General features: G+C 31.1%; 1 protein-coding gene across 1 annotated transcript in view; it reads left to right on the forward strand.

Moving 5' to 3' along the window:
* The window catches only part of LOC115879937 (SEC14 domain and spectrin repeat-containing protein 1-B), a 29,851-nt gene extending 15,745 nt beyond the window's left edge, over positions 1-14,106 (forward strand). Inside the window, exons 7-16 of the mRNA XM_030897004.1 lie at positions 1,740-1,986; positions 2,252-2,427; positions 2,486-2,651; positions 3,822-4,020; positions 5,230-5,408; positions 5,466-5,669; positions 10,857-11,148; positions 12,284-12,517; positions 13,273-13,420; positions 13,543-14,106. Coding sequence (XP_030752864.1) covers positions 1,740-1,986; positions 2,252-2,427; positions 2,486-2,651; positions 3,822-4,020; positions 5,230-5,408; positions 5,466-5,669; positions 10,857-11,148; positions 12,284-12,517; positions 13,273-13,420; positions 13,543-13,745 — 2,048 coding nt within the window. The 3' untranslated portion in view covers positions 13,746-14,106. The remainder of the gene's footprint in view (positions 1-1,739; positions 1,987-2,251; positions 2,428-2,485; positions 2,652-3,821; positions 4,021-5,229; positions 5,409-5,465; positions 5,670-10,856; positions 11,149-12,283; positions 12,518-13,272; positions 13,421-13,542) is intronic.
* Positions 14,107-21,677: the final 7,571 nt, after the last annotated feature.

Consider the following 21,677-nt stretch of genomic DNA (forward strand, 5'->3'; position numbering starts at 1 on the left):
TGTTCCCCTTTTTTGAGCTATAACCAGTTATAACTCATCATACAGTCTCAAGGCTTTAACAAAAGCCAGTATCTGAGACGGCTCCATAGAGGCCAGCTCTCCATCCTTGACATCAGCCGTATCAAAGTTCATGGCACGAATGGTCGTCGTCTCGGCGCACTCAGTGATGAGGTGTTCTGGTGTTTCCCCACATTCCCCACAGAATCTGCATTCGCCGTTGTTTCTCAGCTTCAGCCTATTGAGGTGTTCGTTGAGGAGACAGTGTCCTGTTAGGACAATCCGAAGATTGTTTTTACTTAAATCAAGGAAATCCTTTGATTTTTCTCGGTCGTAGGTTCTGAGGAACTTTTTCGAGTGTCTTAGACCGTTGGAGGACACCCATTCCAAGTTGCGGTTGGAGTCTTCCAGATTGTTCAGTTCCGCTTTCAGCTGGTTTCCGCTTGGAAAACAGAACGGTTCTGGTCCAGTTAGTGTAGTGTTCGTTCCTTTCCTAGCTAGATCATTTGCTTTTTCATTGCCTTCTATCCCTTGGTGAGCAGACACCCAGAGTAGGAGGACTTTATTTTCTTTGCCCAACTTGTTGAGCTTCTCTAGGCATTCTTTGACCAACTTCGAATTGATGGTTACTGAGTTGAGCGCGTTTAGTGCTGCATGACTATCGGATAGGATGGCAATTTTGTGTTTGCCTGTTTTCGATAGTTCCTGTCTAAGATAAATTGTACACATCTTTCGATAGCGTAAATTTCTGCCTGAAGGATACTGGGGTAGGTGCCCATTGGTTCGGAGTATTTGGTTTTCGGCCCAAATACTCCTATCCCTGTCCCTGCTTTGGTTTTGGAAGCATCAGTATACCACGTTATGGTATGGTCTTTTATATGCTGAGTAAGCGTTTCTTCCTTCCAATCCTTTTTATTACTCAATACTACAGTGAGGTGTTTCTCAAAGTTGTAAATTCTTGGTATGTCATCCACTGGGAGTTGGAGAAGTGGAATTTTCTTTTTGAGGGTGTTCCAAGCCCCTGACCTAAAAATTCTTCCAGTACTGTTTCCGTCTATGACCATTCTAATCATTGTCGCATTGGCATAACTACCGACGACAATGTGCAGTGGTGTTAGGTTTAAAATGACCTTCATTGCTGCTGTTGGACATGTTCTCATGGCACCTGTGATACAGATACATGCCAGTCTCTGTACTTTGCACAGGTTTTGCCTTGCTGTACGTTGGTCTAGTTTTATATACCAAGCAACTGCTCCATATGTAATCATGGGTCTTACTATCATGGTATACATCCAGTGCCAAATTTTTTGGTCGTCTCGGCGTACTCAGTGATGAGGTGTTCTGGTGCCTCCCCATTTTCCCCACATAATCTGCTATTCGCATCTACTGACGTGTTCATTGAGGATACTGTCTCCTGTTAAAAAAACCCGTGACAATCCGATGTTCTTACATAAATCAAGGAAATTTCTTCAAGTTGAAGGATTTCCATTCCATATTCTGTGTAGATGCCAGAAGAGGTCAAAATATTTCCGGAAATTTTTTCGAACTCATGAATACTTTGAAGTTTTGTCTAAAAATATTCATGGGCGAGAAAAAAAATCCGGATTTTCTCTAATAATACCAGAAGAGGTCAAGTTTTCGAGCTCATGAATGTTTTGAAAATTTTCTCAAAAGCGGGATAAAAATTTCATTCCAAAATATGAAAATATGTTGATTTTTGACAATGGATCAATTCTTCGTAGGACCAGCTGAACAACTGCTAAATGCTCATCAAAAAGTTGGCTATGACGTCGCCTCAGCTGAGGAACTCAGAAGAGAACATGAAGCAATAGAACTCGAATGTTGGGAGGCTTATGGTTCTTATGCCGAATTATTGCATAAAATAAATCTACTTTCAAAACTTGATGACGAAAATACAACTATACAATATAAGGACTTGATTTCTCAAAAGGAGTTTATGGATTTTGTTTGCAAAAGTTTTGCATTAAGGTAACTTAATATTATCTTATATACTTGAAATATTCAAACATTATAAATATCAGTTAAGCCTCAATCAGAACCTCAAACTTAGGGGAATAAATTAGTGGTTTTAACAATTACACTTTCTATTTACAATGATATGTCCGAGGAGCGCAGTTCGGATTCCGCGTAAACAAATTAGGTCCCATCCATATTAGCCTTAGCAGAAAAATGGAGACGTTAACAAAAAAGACTTTACTTTTTACTACTTATATTAATAATTCGATTTTTGTAGATTAGAAAGAAGAAGGAACGTTCTGATTACTTCTCTGAGATTCTTCCGTTTAGTCTCAGAATACTTCGACAAAACTGGGGAAGTATTCGATTCCCTGGTTATGGGTAGTGACGTAAACGACTTCAATGGAGCTTCGAGTAGATTAAAGAAGCTTCAAGAAAGTCAAACATATTTAGGTATTAAAAAAAAGTTTTTCATTAATATGTTTGATCTAATATCCATTTTTTCCTCTAGAATCTATTGAGCAAGACTTAAGAAAGGAAGGTGAAAAATTATCGGATATGTTATCCATGCCGGTGAAGGATGCCTTGGGCCAGGAGCTTAATACGGATTACAGTGAAGATATCGTTAATATTAGAGATGTGTTGGATGCCACTGTGGCGAGAAAAAATATTTTCAGGTAAACATTGACCACAATACTGATAATAAATTAATAAGCTTCATTCAGGATTACGCAATTAGTGGAATAAATTAGTGGTTTCAATTACACTTTATACCTTTTAGTTCACATTGTTTAAAAAACACAATTAGAGTTATTAGAATATCCTAGCAACTGCTTGTGTTAATCAGTTGTATCCATAGAGAAAGCCTAATATTTAGCTTATAAAACAATCAACTTTTGATTTCTAACCACAATTTCTCTTGACGGAAGATAATCATAGGCCAAAATGACATTTCTCGCAAATTTTGAGGTATAATTAGTGGAAAAGTTAAAAGTTTGATAACTTTTTCTACTAATTGAAAATGTCTACCAATAATTTTGACGTTCTGAACGTTGACGTTCTAAATGAAAAATGTTGAAATTTAAGGAACAAACTTTAACGCGAATTGTAAACGCTAGTTTATTCCTCTAAGTGTGAGGTTTTGAACGAAGGCGGATACTTGAAACTTTGCGAGTAATGTCATTTTGGCCTTTGATTTTCATTCGTCAAGGGAAATTGGTGGTTAGAAACAAGAAGTTTATTGTTTTATAAGCTAGTTATTATGTATTTTCTATGGATACAAATAACTACATCAGGCTGTTGCTAGGATATTCTATTAATTTTAATTGTATCTTTTTAGACAATGTTAATGATCGTAAACTAATAAGTATAATAGAAACCAGGAATTTCGAGGTTCTGAATGAGGCTTTAGAGTTTAAAAAGTCTGTACATGGGACAAATTTTAACAAACCAATATGTATTACAGTTGGAGTTTGGAACTTTTGGTGTTACAACAGTAAAATAAAAACACTAATTCACCAAAGTACACCAAAACACTTTACTTTTAATTCTGGTCGCGCGTTTCGCTAATCATGTTAATCAGCAGATGATTAAAGCTAAACTAATATTTACAAATTGAGCGTTTCTGGAGACGCTCGGTTGGTACTGACCGAGCATTTAGCCAATTTAAATTAGCCAAGCAATTAAAAACGAATTAAGCGTAACAATTAATTACCAAGACTAGAGCAATCGAAACAGAGAACTGGAAGAAATTGTATTATTATCTTGGTTCATTTTAACTTTCCATTTATTTATAGATAGAGTAAATCTTTATTAAGAAATTAATAAAGGAGTTTTTGATATTCTAGTGACAGTGTTGAATTGCAAAAATTGACACTGCAACAAGTGACGCTAATTGACACGTACGAAAGGGATGTTGAACAGGCAGTTGCTTGGTTAGGGGATATCTTGAAAGTGATGTTACGTGATCATGGCCATGTTGGTTGCAGCGTGTACGAGATACAGTCACAGAAGGAGGAACACCAGATATTCCAAAAAACTGCAAAAGTAAATAAATATTTTGTACATAAATGTTTTACTCCAATATAATAAGTTTTAAATTATAAATTGCACTATGAAATTGATTTACTCGGATGTTAATAGTGATGAGCAAATGCAAAACCAAGATCAAGACTCTAATAAGTAGTCTTGGTCTGGCTGCAAGACTCTTGCAAATCTTGCACTTTTGAACTAATCTTTATTAGAGGAATTTTTTATATAGTAGAAAATCTTTAAATAAATAGTATTTAGGTAAGCTAATTCAAATGAGATTTTAAAGAAAGAAACAATATTTGTCTGATTAATTTTTTTTTCAATATACAGGGTGTCCCAGAGGTAAGTGCAAGTATTTTAACTCGTAGTATATTTCGACCTCAGAAACACGCTTATGAGTTTTTTGCGAAAAAAAAAATTAAAATTTGGAATTTTTTGAAAAAAATTTTGGAAATTTTTTTAGTTTTAAGTTAAAAAAAAAATAATTTCTTGATAATATGGCAATAAAGGTAGTAGATTAAATATACATGAAAGAAAAACCAGAAAAAATCCAGTGGTTCTCAAAATTAAAGCAAAAAAGCATTTTTTGTTTAAATTTTCAAAGTAAAATAACTCGGTTATTTTGGACTTATTTGAAAAATGGTAGAAAGAAAAAAATGTTTCTTTTCACCAGATCTACCACCCCTTAAAATACTGGCACTTATTTCTGGGACACCCTGTATAATAAATCGTCATTGGTCATTGCTTCCTTTAAAATTTTAAGAAAATGTGGGGAAAACACTATTTGCATTAAATTAAAAAAATAATTAACTTTTTATAACAAAATATATTTATTTGAATGGTTAAAAAAATCATGACCCCCTAACTAATATTGCAATATTCGGTATACATCGACAAAAAAGGATTTATACGAATATTGCTTATTATTGACAGCTATCATAAATCACATAATCGCCTCGCAATAGATACAGAGAAACCTTTTTCCATTATTTTTTATTTAATAAATGACAGAAGAGTGGAGTAAGTAAATAAAAATTTCTTTTTTTTTATTATCTATAAAAAATTATTTGTAAATAAAGAACGTCAAAGAATAATGCAAGACCGCAAGAGTCTTACATGCTGGGCATTTTGTCTTAAGTACGTCTTGCAGTGTTTGGTGATATACTGATTAATTGCACTAAAATTATTTTATTTTTGATTTTATCTCTATTCTTAATTTTATAGGATACATATAATTATGGTTGTCAGCTATTGAACGCTGCTCTAGTATTGAGGCATTCCTGCAAGTTACCATTAGATAGCCATACAAGCTTATACCAAACATTAAAGAATTACTGGGAACGAATTATCTACATCAGTCAAGAGCAGATGACTAGATTGAGAGTATCGGCAGTTTTTCACAGGTTTGTTCATTCATCTAAAATAATTCTTAATCGGTTTAAATTTATAAATCGTTGTAGATCAATTGAAGATCAGTGTAATCAGCTGAGGGATATGAGAGAAGCTGTGGCTACAATACCTCTGATGAATTTGAGTAAGAAGAGGTCTAGGGTTGAGCAGTATTTTGAGGAAAGAGAAAAACTGATGGTGGAAGTAGGAAGAATGGTTAGGTTAGGGAAGTTGTTGAGGAGTAGACTGAAAGAACCTTTATATGAAGAAGAATCGTAAGTATAAATGAATTAAACGTGAAAATAAACTAAAATATACTTGGTGTCCCACATAAAATTGCACACTGCAGAGATTTTTTAAACCGAAAGAAAAATTATAACGTCATTCCTATAACGCCATTCATTATAACGTTGAAACCTTTTAACGTCATTCTTCAAGATATTTGCGAAAAACTGAGTTTTCCAGATTTGGTTTTTATTTTTTCTGACTCTGTTTAAAAACATATGACAATACAAATTACTACTTTTCCTGTTCTACAAACCGGAGTTATTAGATTTTCAATCTGACATTTCGATTCTGAGATATTTTTTAAATACAGACCTGTTTTTTTTTTCTACTTCTTTAAAAGCATATAACCTCCAAAATTTAACGATGAAGCACATTTGCCCAAAATAAAAATATAAAGTAAAGAAAATTCCATAAGAAGCAATGTGTTGGAAAAACATGAGTATACAGATGTGGTTTAAAAATCTCCAGGCTTTAACTTAATAAATATCATAAACTCATCTGCTTTTATGACTACTATTGTCGGTTCTATTTGCAGGCTGTCTTGTAGGTCAAATCAGCATTTTTGTAAACATTTCAGACAAGAAACTAATATAAAAATACTTCCAAAATCCTTTTGTAGCATTTGACATACCTACTTACAATTCTACCATAATATTCCTTATTCAACCTGCTTCTTTACTAATTCGTACTAGTACAAACTGAGTTATTTTTACATTCATCGAAATATTAGAGCACATATACAAAGAATTTTTGATATCTGTTTTTGCTTCAAGCACTGGTTCTACAAAAAAAAAAATTTAGGTATTACTAGAGTATTACTAGTCTTGGTGGGCTTATTAAGTATATTACGAGGTATCTCATCAATACAATTATAAACCCGATATTGAAGAGGTACGATTTTGGAGCCGGTACGTTAAAGGAGACTTTCCCCTATGGAATTTCTTATTTCTTGTATACAGGGTCCGGCAATAGTGCGTCGGGCATCTGTAGCACCTAGAATAAAAAACTTGGGAATTTTGTTTAAGTGTAAACCAAAAGTATGTACAAGGATGTATTTCAGGAAAATATTTTAACTTCTATAGGGTGGCTCAAAAAAGTGTGAGTGGATCGGGATGATTTTTTTTTTAAATGGAACACCCTATATATTATTGCATTTTTAGCTTCTTTTCAGATCACTTTACATAATCCTAAGATATGAGTAAATATATTTTGATAGTTTAAGAGATATTAATAAAGAAACAAAAAATATATATGCCTTTCTTAAAGAAGTTATTGAAATTACAAGAACTATCCTGAAATCAAAACTATATAAGGTTTTTAGTTTAGATGGTCTGTATTTAACTTTGCTATAAATATGGTAATCTTAATCATACAGGATGTTTAACATTTTACGCCAACCTTTCTAAAATATAAAATAATTTTTCTTCGTTTTTTTTAAATGGAACACACTGTATATTATTTTTTAAATAGATAGAGAATTAAAAAATAAACATTTTTTGTATTCAGAATATTTCAAAAATTTTAACGGTTTCGCAGATATTTGCGGTTTTATATTTCATATGGCATTTTCCTTAGTGAATTTGGCATTCATATGGCATTTTTCAAAGCCACCCAATGATTTTTCTCTCGTATTTTACCGTTGAGAGAGCCATATGAAATAATACTGCGTGTATCTGCGAAATCATTAAAAATTTTGAAATACTTTAAATATAAAAATTGTTCATTTTTAATTCTCCATCCAAGAAAAAGATAATATACAGGGCGTTCCATTAAAAAAAAACGAAGAACATTTATTTTATAATTTAGAAAGTTTGGCGTAGGATTTTGAACATCCTGTATGATTTAAGATTACGATATTTATAGCAAAGTTAAGTACAGACCATATCAAGTAAATACCTAGTATAGTTTTGATATTAGGACAGTTCTTGTATTTGTAATAATTTTTTTAAGGAAGTCTGAAAAAAAAAGAATTTTTATTTATTTATTAATAACTCTGAAACTATTGAAATATATTTACTCATATTTTAAGATTATGTAAAGCGATTTGAAAGGAAGCCAAAAATGCAATAATATACAGGGTGTTCCGTTTAACAAAATCATCGCTATCCACTCACACTTTTTTGAGTCATCTTATAGAAGTTAAAATATTTTCCTGAGATACATCCTTGTACATACTTTAAGTTTACACTTAAACAAAATTCCCAAGTTTTTCATTCTAGGAGCTGCAGATGCCCGACGCACTATTGCCGGACCCTGTATACGTATTTTTATGCAAAATACCAAAATTATCTTCTTCTTTACGTGCCGTCTTTTTGATGGAAGTTGGCGATCACATTGGCAAATTTTTCAGGATTTTCGGCATTCTCTTAAAGAGTGATACCGCATTGCACGTGAAGAACCTGAAAATGGCTGTTCTATGTAGCATAATTAAGCTGGTGTTAAGAAACATAACACTCACGAGTTTTATTCTCAACTCATGATCCAATCTAGAAAGTTCAGGAAAACGTTCTTCATTTTTAAAATTAATTATAACACGTTTATTATTTAATTAGTTATTAATAATTATACACTTTACAATAATAACACACTTTCATAATTATTTCTCTATAAATATTCGGCACTTCTGGTATGTTCAAATAAAACACGACATGAAGAATTCCAACTCTAAAGTAAACGAAAGGCATATCAAAAAGCGCGTCCAGAGTTCATATACTTTCCGTTTCTAATTTTGAATTTTAAGTAGCGGGGTCGGACCGCCACTTTAGTTGTGAGTAAACCGGCATCAGCCCAACACCAAACCAACACCCAGTAAGTAAACAAATAAGAAAGACACTTAAAAAAGACTAATTAAAGTATTTCTCTAAGTTTTATTTCCAACGTTCCATATATAAATCAAGCGTTTTACCAATTCTAATTTTAAATTCTGTTATTTAATTTTAAAACTAAAATTACGCTAGTAGGAACACCCACGCAAGAAACATATGCAGAGGTGTTTTGAATAGCTATATGTTGTAGTAGTTCAGTATTTATGCAGGCGCTATTTGACATATTTTAAAGGATAATTAGGTATTTCTGGATGTATACAATATAATTAGTTTAGCTATACCGTGTTTTTCGAAAGTGGTTTACTTCTATAACTTTTTCTGATCAAAAAACGAGATTCGGGTATGTTAGTGTATGACATAAATCAGGATGGCTTGACATATTCAATTACTTTCGGTCACTTTCTTTTTTTTCTCAACACTTTTTACTTTATTTGATAGAAAATGACATCCTAAATAGAATGACATATCATATGCCAACTTTTGATATTTTCGCTTGACAAAATAGTATATTAAATTTCAATCTTCAGTGCAATGGGTATGTTAAAATCACTTATTTTTAATCAAGTACCCTTGGAAAAATACATTTAATAGTCTAATGTTATTAAGTTACATATGATATATCGTTCTATCCAAAATGTCATTTTATATCAAATAAAGTAAAAAATACTGTGGGTACCATTTAAAAATCAAAAGTTGTAGACATTTGGTGGTAAAACAGGAAGTGACCGAAAATAATTGAATACGTCAATCAATCCTGATTTATGTCATATATGTACCAACATACCAAATCTAGTTTTTACATGAAAAAAAAATAAAAAGTTATAGGGTTGAGACACTTTTGAAAAACACCTGTATTGTAACATTTTCTAAATAGCTATATTACTTATCGTCCATATAGTACAGTACCACAAATATTTGTGACAGTACAGTACATATCGTCCCATTGCTGCCAAAAGTCACTAACTTACTTTTTATTACTTCCGAGAAAAATGCGTCTAAAGATGAATTGCATTGCATAAAGATGTTATAGTTAGTAACTATTCGGTATTAAAATAAAACATAAATAGCCAGAAATCGTAGTTAATAACTTTTGCAATCGATTCTCCGCTTCAAAACATAGTTAGTGATTGAATTTGGTTGTTCGGAAAAATGTTAGTTAGTTACTTTTGGCAGCAATGGGACGATATGATTTCATGCTTTAATTTTGAGGACCACTGGATCTTTTCTGTGTTTTCTTTCTTGTTAATCTAATCTACTACCTATATGTAGCCATATGATCAAGATGCTCTATTTTTTAACTAAAATTAAAAAAAAAAATCCAAAACTTTTTTCAAAAAATTCTAATTTTTCGAATAATTTTTTCTTGAAAAAAATCCTAAAAATATTTGTACTTACTTAAAACTCACCCTGTATAATCTGTATAACGGGATAATCTCTGACAGTTGTATCTGTTATTTTTTGGGTGTCGTATTTTTCTCTGGCTTGTTGGATAAATTTTATATTACCTTCTTATATCATACGATCGAAAAAATCGGCGTCAGAGTTGGCTGGGAAATGGAAATCGCTGTCATTTTATATGCAAAATAATAGAGTATCATAGATAAAGTCGGTATCATATGGGATTTTTATTATTTATTAAAAATAATAAAAATACCATACATGAAATTTGACTCCAACGATAGTTTTTGCATTGAATTAGATTAACAATTACTGGCTAGTTAAAAATGGATCCACTTATGTAAAATTAAAAAAGAAACAACCTTTTCCAATTAAGTATTTCAAAATGCTTCCATTAAACCCATTTTTTATCCATTTATTTTTTTAAATGTTAAATTTGACGGATTCCGAGAGAGGTTCTTCTTTCTCAGCCTTGTTCCATCCAGTGTTGGACATAGGCCTCTTCTAGGTTTTTTCACGCTTCGCCATCTCTAGCCAATCTTATCCATTGTCTTCCCGCCACTGCCCTGACGTCATCGACCCATCTCTTTTTTGGTCGGCCCACACTTCTAGTTGTTCCGCTAGGTCTCCATAGGATGACTTTTTGGGGCCATCGGTCTGGATCCTGTCTTGCCACATGTCCTATCCATTGCCACTTCAAGCAATTTCTTCAAGCACATTTGAGCAAGAGGTTATAGTTTTTTAATCTGTTGAGTAGTAAAAACTAATGCTAAAGTCAAATTAGACCTAAATAAAAAATCTGTAACACTGTATGGTGATATTGGTGACTGTCATCGATCGTCATTTCCAAACCAATCAATGTGTGTTAATGTTGTCAATCGTGTTACAATACAATAGAAATAATGTTCTTATTTGAGCTATTTTCGGTAAATATATATTTTCTTATTTTAGTTTCTTCATTCCTTCCACCCAACAACACACCACCGAAGAAGAATTCCAGATACTCTGTCAAAACTCAATCCAAAACAATGAAACTGCCATAGAAGTCATATCGGAAAGACTGTCTGAAATCACTCAGCTATCGGAAGAGCTAGACATAGCTTTGAAAAGTGCCCAGCAAGATTGTATTGTATTTTCGACAACTTCTACGTCAACCTCGAACATATTCCCTGAAATTAACAATAATTATATTTTGAGTCATAAGAAAAGTGACAGTATGGATAAGAATCCAGACCAATATCAGGTATGTAAACCATAATTTCCTTTAGAGCAAAGCTTCATTCAGAACCTCCCAATTAGTGGAATAAATTAGTGGTTTCAATTATACTTTTTAGTTTACGATCATTCACAATGTCTAAAAAACACAATAATTAAAATTAATAAAATATCCTAGATCCTAGCAACAGCTTGCGGTAGTCTGTTGTATTTATAGAGAAAGCATAATATTATGACGTTTTATTAGCTTATAAAACAATAAACTTTCGATTTCTAACCAAAATTTTTCTTGGCGGGTGATAATCAAAGGCCAAAATGATATTCCTCGCAAATTTTGAAGTATAATTAGTGGAAAAGTCAAAAGTTTGTTAACTTTTTCCACTAAATGAAAATTACTACCACAAATTATGACGTTCTGAATGCTTACATTAAAATTAGGTGAACAAACTTCTACGGCTAATTGAAACCACTAATTTATTCCACAGATTTCGAGGTTCTGAATGAAGCTTTAAGCCTCATTCGGAACCTTAAAATTAGTGGAATAAATTAGTGGTTTCAATTATTATACTTTATGCTTTATTCAGAACCTAAGATGATTACACTGAAATTAAAAGAACTATACCTTCTGAATGAAGCTAAGAGATTTTATAATTTATTCAGGCGATATTCAACAAGATTACAAAAAAGAAACTACAGACAGAAAAAGGATTCTGACAAAGTAATGCTACCAATTTTTTTAAAAGAACGCAGAATGAACGCAGATATCTGAGCAAGAGCAATTTTTATATAATAGTAATGTTCTCATAAAGGCTGTAATTGACATTTCTCAATCATAAGACTTTCTATCTGCGTTTTATATTAACTGATGGTTATATAATTAGTGGAGAGGACACTAAGCAGTACCTACTATCTTTATCATAAATCATCGAAATATTAAAGCACAGATACAAAGAATTCTTGATATTTATTTTGAAACACTCGTGTTATTTATATTTTAGAAGCTACTCAGAGATGTCTATATCTCTGGAGTTACTGGACGTATTGTTGTGCTTACTAAATATACCACACGGTGTCTCACCAATGCAATTATAAACCATATATTGATGATAAACGATTTGCCACACTTTACTATGACAGTCTCACAAATTCCTTATCTGTTACAGCGGTTCCTTAAACCTGATGACCAAGTACGCTCAGACGAAGAATTTCTCACTGCTTCCGACACGACTCTGCAACATTCTCGTTCATCTTCATACAATACTGCTTCTGAATGCGAACAGCACTTCGCACCATGGTGGCAATATGGAAAAGACGAAACCAGAGAGAATATTGCCAAAGAAAAAATGGTTTTGGCTGTAGGATGTCCTCCCGAAGGAGAGCTACCACCAGTCAGTGAGGTAAAAATTGATTACAATGTTTTTATTATATTTCAACTACCTACTACATTTATATCCACTCTATCTATCTTGTTTTATATAGTGATATAATCTTACTAGCAAACTATTAAAATTAAAATATTATACCTTTGCTCTAAGCTGAATCTAAACACTTGGTTAGCATTGTTGAAGAGGAGATAATAAGGAAGTCTAGAGATTTATTGTCTCTCTTTTGAGAGAAATTCTTATACAAATTTTAGATTTTTGTTCCACTGCGACCTTTTCAGCTATTGTGGTTCTCTTTTGATCTCTATGTTACATTCTCCAGTCCTATCATTTTCAAAAAATCTAGCAACTTTGAGACTGAACTCTTCATAATATAGCTCATTTTGTCAATGGCCTATTCCTTACCTAGAACAAAGAATGGCATACCAGGCTGTCGCACTTACATAAAATGTGGTCTGTCGTTTCTTCTGCAGATTGACAAAATCTGCCCATGGTTTCGTTCGTCAATCCCATCAGTTTTAGATATTCATTAAGCTTACAATGCTCTGTTAGTAGACTCACAACAGCTTTGACAGTCTCTCTGTTTATCAGGTCTACCATGAAAATTGAATGTTCTACTATGAACTTTAATTTGCCTGAGGAGATCACAAAATACAACTCATTAATATGACAAGTTCTGACTAGAGACTTATCATCTCTCTTTTGAGGGAAATGTTTATACAGATGTTAAATAGAATGTGATTTTAAGGAGTTGTATCAAATTGTTTCAGGTATTGAAACCTTCACCAGAGGTACCGCCAGGCAAGATAGTCAGAGAAGTGACAGAAACCACTCACATCAAAGTACAACAACAACATACTTTAGGAGTGAAATCTTTCGTTCTTACTTCTGAGACAGTTCGAGATAAAGATGCTGAAGGTTAGTTTAATAAATCAGTAGTCACAATATATTTTTATGTCACAAACTACTAATCTTTCGAGTTATCACTGTTAGCAGTTACTAACACTTCAAAAATGTTACCAAAACATTTTCTTTCTTAGCTTCTACTACTAGAGAAGAGACTATAAAGACAAGCGATGGATCAAGCTTTGTAACCGGAAGAGAACTGGCTGATATTGATGATGAGGAGCTGTTGAAGAGAATGAATGAGGTAGGTGTGCTTGAACAGGATGGCGCTTGGAGCAACTACAGCAGCTATAAGAGTGTTACTAAGCAGACAATTAAAAACTTTATGTTCAGTTAAATTTTATTTTTATTTCTATAGTATTCTTTAATCTCATTATTTGGATTTTTCCGATACACTACTACTATTAGTGTTTACAAGAACAATAAAATTTTATAATTAATTGATCAAATAATTAAAATTATATTTTCTCTTAATTAATTTAAAGTTAGTTCCCCTCAGATGCACTAACTTTATATTAATTATAGATATAAATTTTCTTTTAATCAAATTAATTAATCCTATCTTTTTTTCATACATGAAAAGAAACTGTATTTTTCTAGTTCAAGCATTCTTGTATGTACTATATGATCAAAAAAATATTATTTTATTACTTAGACTTTATTTTATTTATTTTTGAACAAAGTGAAGTTACATTTTTTTGCAATTATATACTCACCTATACCGGGTGTTTTTCAAAAATGATTTACCTCAATAACTTTTTATTTTTTGAGATAAAAAATGAGATTTGGTGTTATTGAATATGTCAATCAATCCTGATTTATGTCATATACTAACATACCAGCTCTTGCTATTTTGTTTGAAAAAAAATGAAAAAGTTAAACGGGCGAGCCACTTTTGAAAACCACCCGGTATATTTTTAATTAACTGATTTAAAATTAAAAAAAAAATTATAGATAGTGCCATAGAAAATAAAATCTGATTTTTCATAGAAATTGATTTGACCAAAACAACTCTCATTTACCTATAAAACTACTTGCTCAAAATTGAATTTAATGATACGTTTTGTATAAGTATTTTGCCGTATTTTTATTAAATTTGTAGATATTGTTATATTAAGATTACATATTTAACACTATTCCTTTTATTTTAATGTGCCAAACTTGCTAGTTATTATTACTGAAATAATGCTATTTGTTATTGTTTTATTTTATATTTTGCACAAAGAAAACATTTTATATATTTTATTTTTAAATTGCATATTTTGTCCTAATAAGTTTATGCTTGTACGTGTTGTTTTTAGATTTAACTATTAAATATATTTTTTTTAATTGCACGTTGTTTTTATTTTGTTTTGTACTCATCTTTCAATGCATGATTAGACTAATAATTAAACACATAATCAAGGTAAATGTCCCTTTTTTCTGCTAAGGCCAATCTGGACGGGGCCTACTTTGTTTAAGCGGAATCAGAACCACGGTCCTCGACTATATCATTGTCAGTGGCCTACTGACTTGGCAAGTGTCTAAATCGACTCTTACTCACGAGATATCCGATATAATCCGGCCTGTCATCCGGCCTCGAACGAATGAGCCCGCCGCGCCGGCGCGAATGAGCAGTGTATGTCATTACAGTTACACTCTTGTCATGGAATAACAGCACGAATGAGTTTCCAGATGGTCATCCGTCCATCGTCTCGCCTCGTCTAACGTCGTTTAACTTCCGCAATCTATCGGGAACCGGTGTTTCGACCGTTGCCATAAATAAGATTAAATATAATATAATTTAGGTCTCTGGTAAGTTTTAGTAGCCAATTCTGTCAATATTTCCTAAAAACTTGTAAATCTCAATGAAAATAAATCGTCCTCACATTTTAATTTGTATTCAGTGTTCAGTCAAAATGGACAAAGGTAGAACTAGGTTTCACTTTCTCTGAAAGTATGAATATACTGATCGGTTTTACTGAAAACATATATTCACGTCCATTATTCGTTCAGTAACACAGAATCAGATATATATTTCAGTGAGATTGATACGTGAGAGTCTTCTAGTTCTTGGTTAAGATAAATATATCTAAGTACAGCAGATTTCGAAGAATTTTATATAGGCTTAGTGCATTTCAGTTGATTTCAACAAATTCCGACCGCAGCGCTTCAACGGCAGAAATCAAAAATTATCAATATATACACGCCGCTGCGCGCCGTCTCGGTTACAGTTCATGTTGATCGTATTAAAATAATATTGAAATCGTGGCTTTGTTATAATATTTAAGTATTTTAGTTTTTTGCTAGTGCAGTTATTGAAACTATCAAACAACAAGGTTTGTATGATGTAACGCTGTTGCGAGTAGTAAAAAATAAGTGACAAGAATCCGAACTAGGCGTCGTGTTGTGTTGTGACAATTTCAAATGTTAATAAAATTGCCGAAAAAATGTTAACGCGTAGGAGAGCGTAATTAAGGCGTTGTTTCCTGGATATTGAACTCTTCCGAAACAACATTTTATAGCTTCGTAGTTTCTCACACCGATTTAGTGTACACCAACTAGTGATAAGTGTTTTATAAACATCTTCTAAAATTATAATTTAAAAAGTACCTTTAAAAAAATTTGTTATAACTGAAATAGCCCCAATTATGACCCTACTAGCAAAACTGGTGCGTAAAACTATGCTCTCTATCATAGTTGAACTTAACTAAAAAGATTTTTTAGCTGAATAATAAAATACAAGTTGACCTTCTGAAGATATCAAAATATTTACTTTTTTATTTTAATTTTTAGAATCTTCACAAATCCTAATAATAAATCCTTCATAAAAGTCCTAACACTTATTTATTTATTAATAAGTGTTAATTATTACATAATAAATATTTCGTATACTCGCTATATAAACTCGTGTATTTGTTTATATCAGTTTTTATGATATTTTCCGATGGTGGCAGCACCGGCGGAGAATGCACCAAGCCTATTTGGGCATGGTTGATTCTTATGTACCTATTTCATTTTGAAATATTTAAAAAAACAAACTTTAAAAAAAAATCGTTTGTATTACACTGAGATTATGAACTAAATCAATTTCAACCTCTAAATAAAAACATGCAAAACTTATTTTTGGAAATGCGTGCATCCGCCAAGTTGGCGCAATTTTTCATTTTAATTTTCCAATATATTTTTTTCCGCTATATTGCAAAATTACAGTGACCTTAATGCTTCATGCTACGTTATGCTATTTGGCATCTTCCACGCTAATTATAGACCTTAATATTATTTTTTGGAAAACATAATTCAAATTAACGCTAGATACATATTCACGCCTCTTAATTTTTTTTGCTTGCGCAAAAGAAAATATTTGGATTAGAAAATATGTGTTTTAAGTTTTAAATAAAGGAAAAAATCGAATGTTTGGCCTGTGTAAAGTTACATCATGTAATAATGTATTTCTATTTTTAAACATGCGTATTTAAAATGAGTTTGTTTTGTGAAACATCGACTTTTTTATAGTCGATTGATTTAACATTGGCTGGGAACAGAATTATAAGCGCTAATTTGTGGTCGTGTGTTTTTGTACTGAACATTAAAAGACTTTGGAAAGTAAATACAATATATCTGTTTTGATTAAAGAAAGCTGTTGGTTTAAAACTTATAGTGAGAATAACTTTTCAGTAACTTTTAAACTCCAAGTTTAGTAAGAAGGTATTTTTTGCATAGAATATAAACTTACGGATAAAGTAAAGTAAAGATTTCAGTTAACGTCTTCTTTTTGCTGCCAGGGCTAATCTGGGCCTACTTTGTTTACGCGGAATCCGAACCGCGGTCCTCGGCCATATCATGGTCAATGGCCTACCGACTTGTCAAGTGTCTAAATCGACTCTTGCTCACGAGATATCCGATCTCATCCCGCCTCGAACTTTTGCCTTTTTTTGGACAACAGCACGATACAGAGTTTCGAACCGGTCACCCGTCCATCCACTAGTATCGCCTTACGTCGCGTCGCTTAACTTCGGTGTTCTAATGGGCCGGTGTTTCGACGTAGCTGAGCCGTTGCCTAGACTGACGTATAATATCCTAAAAAAAGATGGCTTAATATTTTATTGAAGCTATATAGGGTGAGTCTTAAATAGGTGAACATATTTTTAGCGATGGTATTATTATTAATATTTCAATCTCGTATATCTCAAAAAAATGTTGGAATTTTTTTTTATTTCTACCTAAAAAACATAATAATTGGATAATATGTCAACATAGGGAGTAGGTTAAATTTATAGGAAAAAAAACCTTAACAAACTCAAGTGGCTTTGAAAATTTAAGAAAAAAAATAGTAATATCACTAAGCAATTTTGGACTTATTTGAAAAACAGCAAAGAGAAAATATGTATCTTTTATCGAGATCTACCAGCTTTAAAAATATATTTATTTAAGACTCACCCTGTATATAAATTATTCTGTAATACCTATTTTAAAAATTGAAGATACTATTTCATATATATGTATGGGTAGATAAAGACATTTCCTATATTAATTTATAAGTATATGAACGGTATACTCTTTAAAATAAACAAGAGGGACAAACAAAAAGTATTTTTGTTCAAAGAAAATGTTTTTTTCCGTAAAATGCTTCCTTCGCCATTTTGTCAAAACAATATACTAGAAGAGTAATGTGTCTGGACCTCTCATACTGGATGCTGGATGTCTCATTCATAGATAAAAAAATAAAAAGACCCATCTCATGCATTAATTTGTATTACACTAAGATTATGAACTAAAGCAGTGTGTTTTGTTTTTATTTTTATATTTTGTGGTGGATTCATCTACTCTAAATTTAGATAATAAATATTTTTGATTTTCGAAAGAAATCAGTACATGTATATTATTTACTATATTTTTCATTTTATTGATTATATGGAAAGCATTGTTCATTAAAATGTTGTATCCTATGTTATAGGGCTTGTTTCTACAATTTCCTGTCTCACAATGTACCGTTTGTGTCCAGGAAGGGTTTATAGTTTCATAGATGTAGATTTACGAAAGAAATCAGTACATGTATATTATTTACTATATTTTTCATTTTATTGATTTTATGGAAAGCACTGTTCATTAAAATGTTGTATCCTATGTTATAGGGCTTGTTTCTCTCTACAATTTCCTCTCTCACAATGCACCGTTTGTGTCCAGGAAGGGTTCATAGTTTCATAGATGTCGGTTTTCGAAAGAAATCGGTACATTTATTTTATTTCGTATATTTTTCATTATATTGATTTTATGGAAAGCACTGTTCATTAAAATGTTGTATCCTATTTTATAGGGCTTGTTTCTCTCTACAATTTCCTGTCTCACAATGTACCGTTTGTGTACAGGAAAGGTTCATAGTTTCATAGATGTCGATTTTCGAAAGAAATCAGTACATGTATATAATCAAACCATGAGTTTGTACAATGTGTGTAATTTCGATTTTTGCTTAGATTTAATAGACATTTAAAAACCCTATAATTTCTGTATTTAACTTTTTGCGGTACCTTGTATATTTTACTTAATAATCGACCGTTTCCATACATAACAGCGACCCTGTATTGTTTTTTGTACTAATGCTTATTTTTTAATAGCTTATATGTATTTTCTGTATTTTTTAGTACATAAAATTTCTCTACACCTTGCTGAATTTTCTCTACCAAATGAAACGTCAAAGGCAAAATAGTATACAATAATTATACATATTCAATGGAGATTGCTCACGATGCACGATATATAATTTTAACTTTGCAATAAATATAGTGAACGAATTGTAATTAGAATTATATTTCTACTGAAATATACTATAGGTGAAAAAGAAATTAGAAGTTTTAATGTCAAAATAAAATTCTGAAATATATGTCTTTTAAATATGATGTTATATTGGTATTTTCTAGTTTTGATAAAAATGGTAACATCATTGTAATTAACTTTTCTGAAAACAACATCATTAATTAAAAATCAAAGAATGGTTCAAATATTAGAACTTTCAGACAAATTACTGTAACACTAATTTGTATAGTTACCCTTAGTTCAGTCAAATATACAGGGCGAGTCTTAAATAAGTGCAAATATCTTTAGGGGTGTTGATTATAAAGATGTTGAAAATCGTACATTTTCTTTTAAATTTTCCTGTATATTTTAGAAAATTTTTTTAAATAAATATTTTTTTTTGAAATTTTCAAATTTGAATAACTCGATTATTTTGGACTTATTTGAAAAACGGTAAATAGAAAATACGTTTCTTTTATCGAGATCTACCAGCCCTGAAAATATTTGTACTTATTTAAGACTCTATTGAACAGGAATATAATTTGGAATAATAATATAAGAATAATATATTATTAATATTTTTTGTCTTCTCTCTAAATAATAGCGATTATACACAAATGTGAATTTCATCTAATATAGTGTTATTTAATAAGTAGTAATAGTAATGGATGGACAAAATTTACTTATTTAAAAAAATATTACATTTAGTATTACCCTTGATTATGGATATTTAATAAGTAATAGTACTATAGTAAAAATCGGACTAAACAGAAAATTCCCTTTTTATTAATCCTTTTTTATCTATAAACATTTTCTAAAGAAATATTTAAGTATTTCAATACTTGCGCATCCGGCAAAATGCAAATAAAAATCTGCTATCTTTATCCATTGGAATAAAAAAATAAGTTTAGTTAATAATAAATAGATTTTAATAATAAAATACTTCCTAAATTTCTGTTATCTTACCTTAATAAATAGTTAGATAGTGCTTTGCTATCTAGAATTATACAGGGTGGTCAAAATGTATTCCGGAAACTTCGGCAACATATTCTGCAGAAAAAATAAGTAAAAAGTTCCTATAAATGTATGTCTTAAAATGCTTAGTTTAGGAAATACAGGGTGTAGAAGTTTTTTTTTTATTTCGAGTTTTTCAACTAATTTATGAAGTAACGTCAATATTTGGATGAAAATTGGTGTCTGGGAGTATTTTGACATGAGATATTTGATTTTGATGTCAATATGATTCCTACTTGTAGAGGGGCGGCACCTATATAATTTTTAACTGGTTTGAAGAGTTATGACTTTTCGTCCGTACCTGTATAAAACTATTGAGTAAAAAAATATACATTCATGACAGTTTTTACGTAAAAAGGGACTCTTGGTAAAAATCGCTAGGAGCTAGGAGTAATTGTTATCGAGATATTTGGAATAGAAATTATCAATACCTGTCATCATTGACATAAATTAAACATGTTGACTAAATAGTTATTAGCCTGAAATCATAAATTTGAAATGTTTTTGTGCCAAAAGTTCTTTATCATCATTTTTGTCGCAAAAAAAAATTCCCAAATTTATTATTTCAGTCAAATAACTGTCTACTCAATATATTTATTTTTGGCAATAATGAGATGTATTGACTTTTTCCATTCTAAATATCTTGAGAACGGTTTATCGTAGCGATTTTTTACCGAAATTTTTTAAGTAAAAAGTCACGGAAATGGAGATTTTTTCATTCAGTAGTTTTATACAGGTACGGACAAAAAGTTATTACTCTTCAAAACAGTTAAAACACATGTAGGTGGCACTCTCTGCAAGTAGGAGTCATATTTACACTAAACTCAATAATTACTGTAACACTAATTTGTATAGTTACCCTTAGTTCAGTCAAATATACAGGGCGAGTCTTAAATAAGTGCAAATATCTTTAGGGGTGTTGATTATAAAGATGTTGAAAATCGTACATTTTCTTTTAAATTTTCCTGTATATTTTAGAAAATTTTTTTAAATAAATATTTTTTTTTGAAATTTTCAAATTTGAATAACTCGATTATTTTGGACTTATTTGAAAAACGGTAAATAGAAAATACGTTTCTTTTATCGAGATCTACCAGCCCTGAAAATATTTGTACTTATTTAAGACTCTATTGAACAGGAATATAATTTGGAATAATAATATAAGAATAATATATTATTAATATTTTTGTCCTTCTCTAAATAATAGCGATTATACACAAATGTGAATTTCATCTAATATAGTGTTATTTAATAAGTAGTAATAGTAATGGATGGACAAAATTTACTTATTTAAAAAATATTACATTTAGTATTACCCTTGATTATGGATATTTAATAAGTAATAGTACTATAGTAAAAATCGGACTAAACAGAAAATTCCCTTTTATTAATCCTTTTTATCTATAAACATTTTCTAAAGAAATATTTAAGTATTTCAATACTTGCGCATCCGGCAAAATGCAAATAAAAATCTGCTATCTTT

This window comes from Sitophilus oryzae, unplaced genomic scaffold (genome assembly GCF_002938485.1).
Source record: "Sitophilus oryzae breed Bouriz unplaced genomic scaffold, Soryzae_2.0 scaffold_1590_pilon_pilon, whole genome shotgun sequence".
NCBI classification, from domain to species: Eukaryota; Metazoa; Arthropoda; class Insecta; order Coleoptera; family Curculionidae; genus Sitophilus; species Sitophilus oryzae.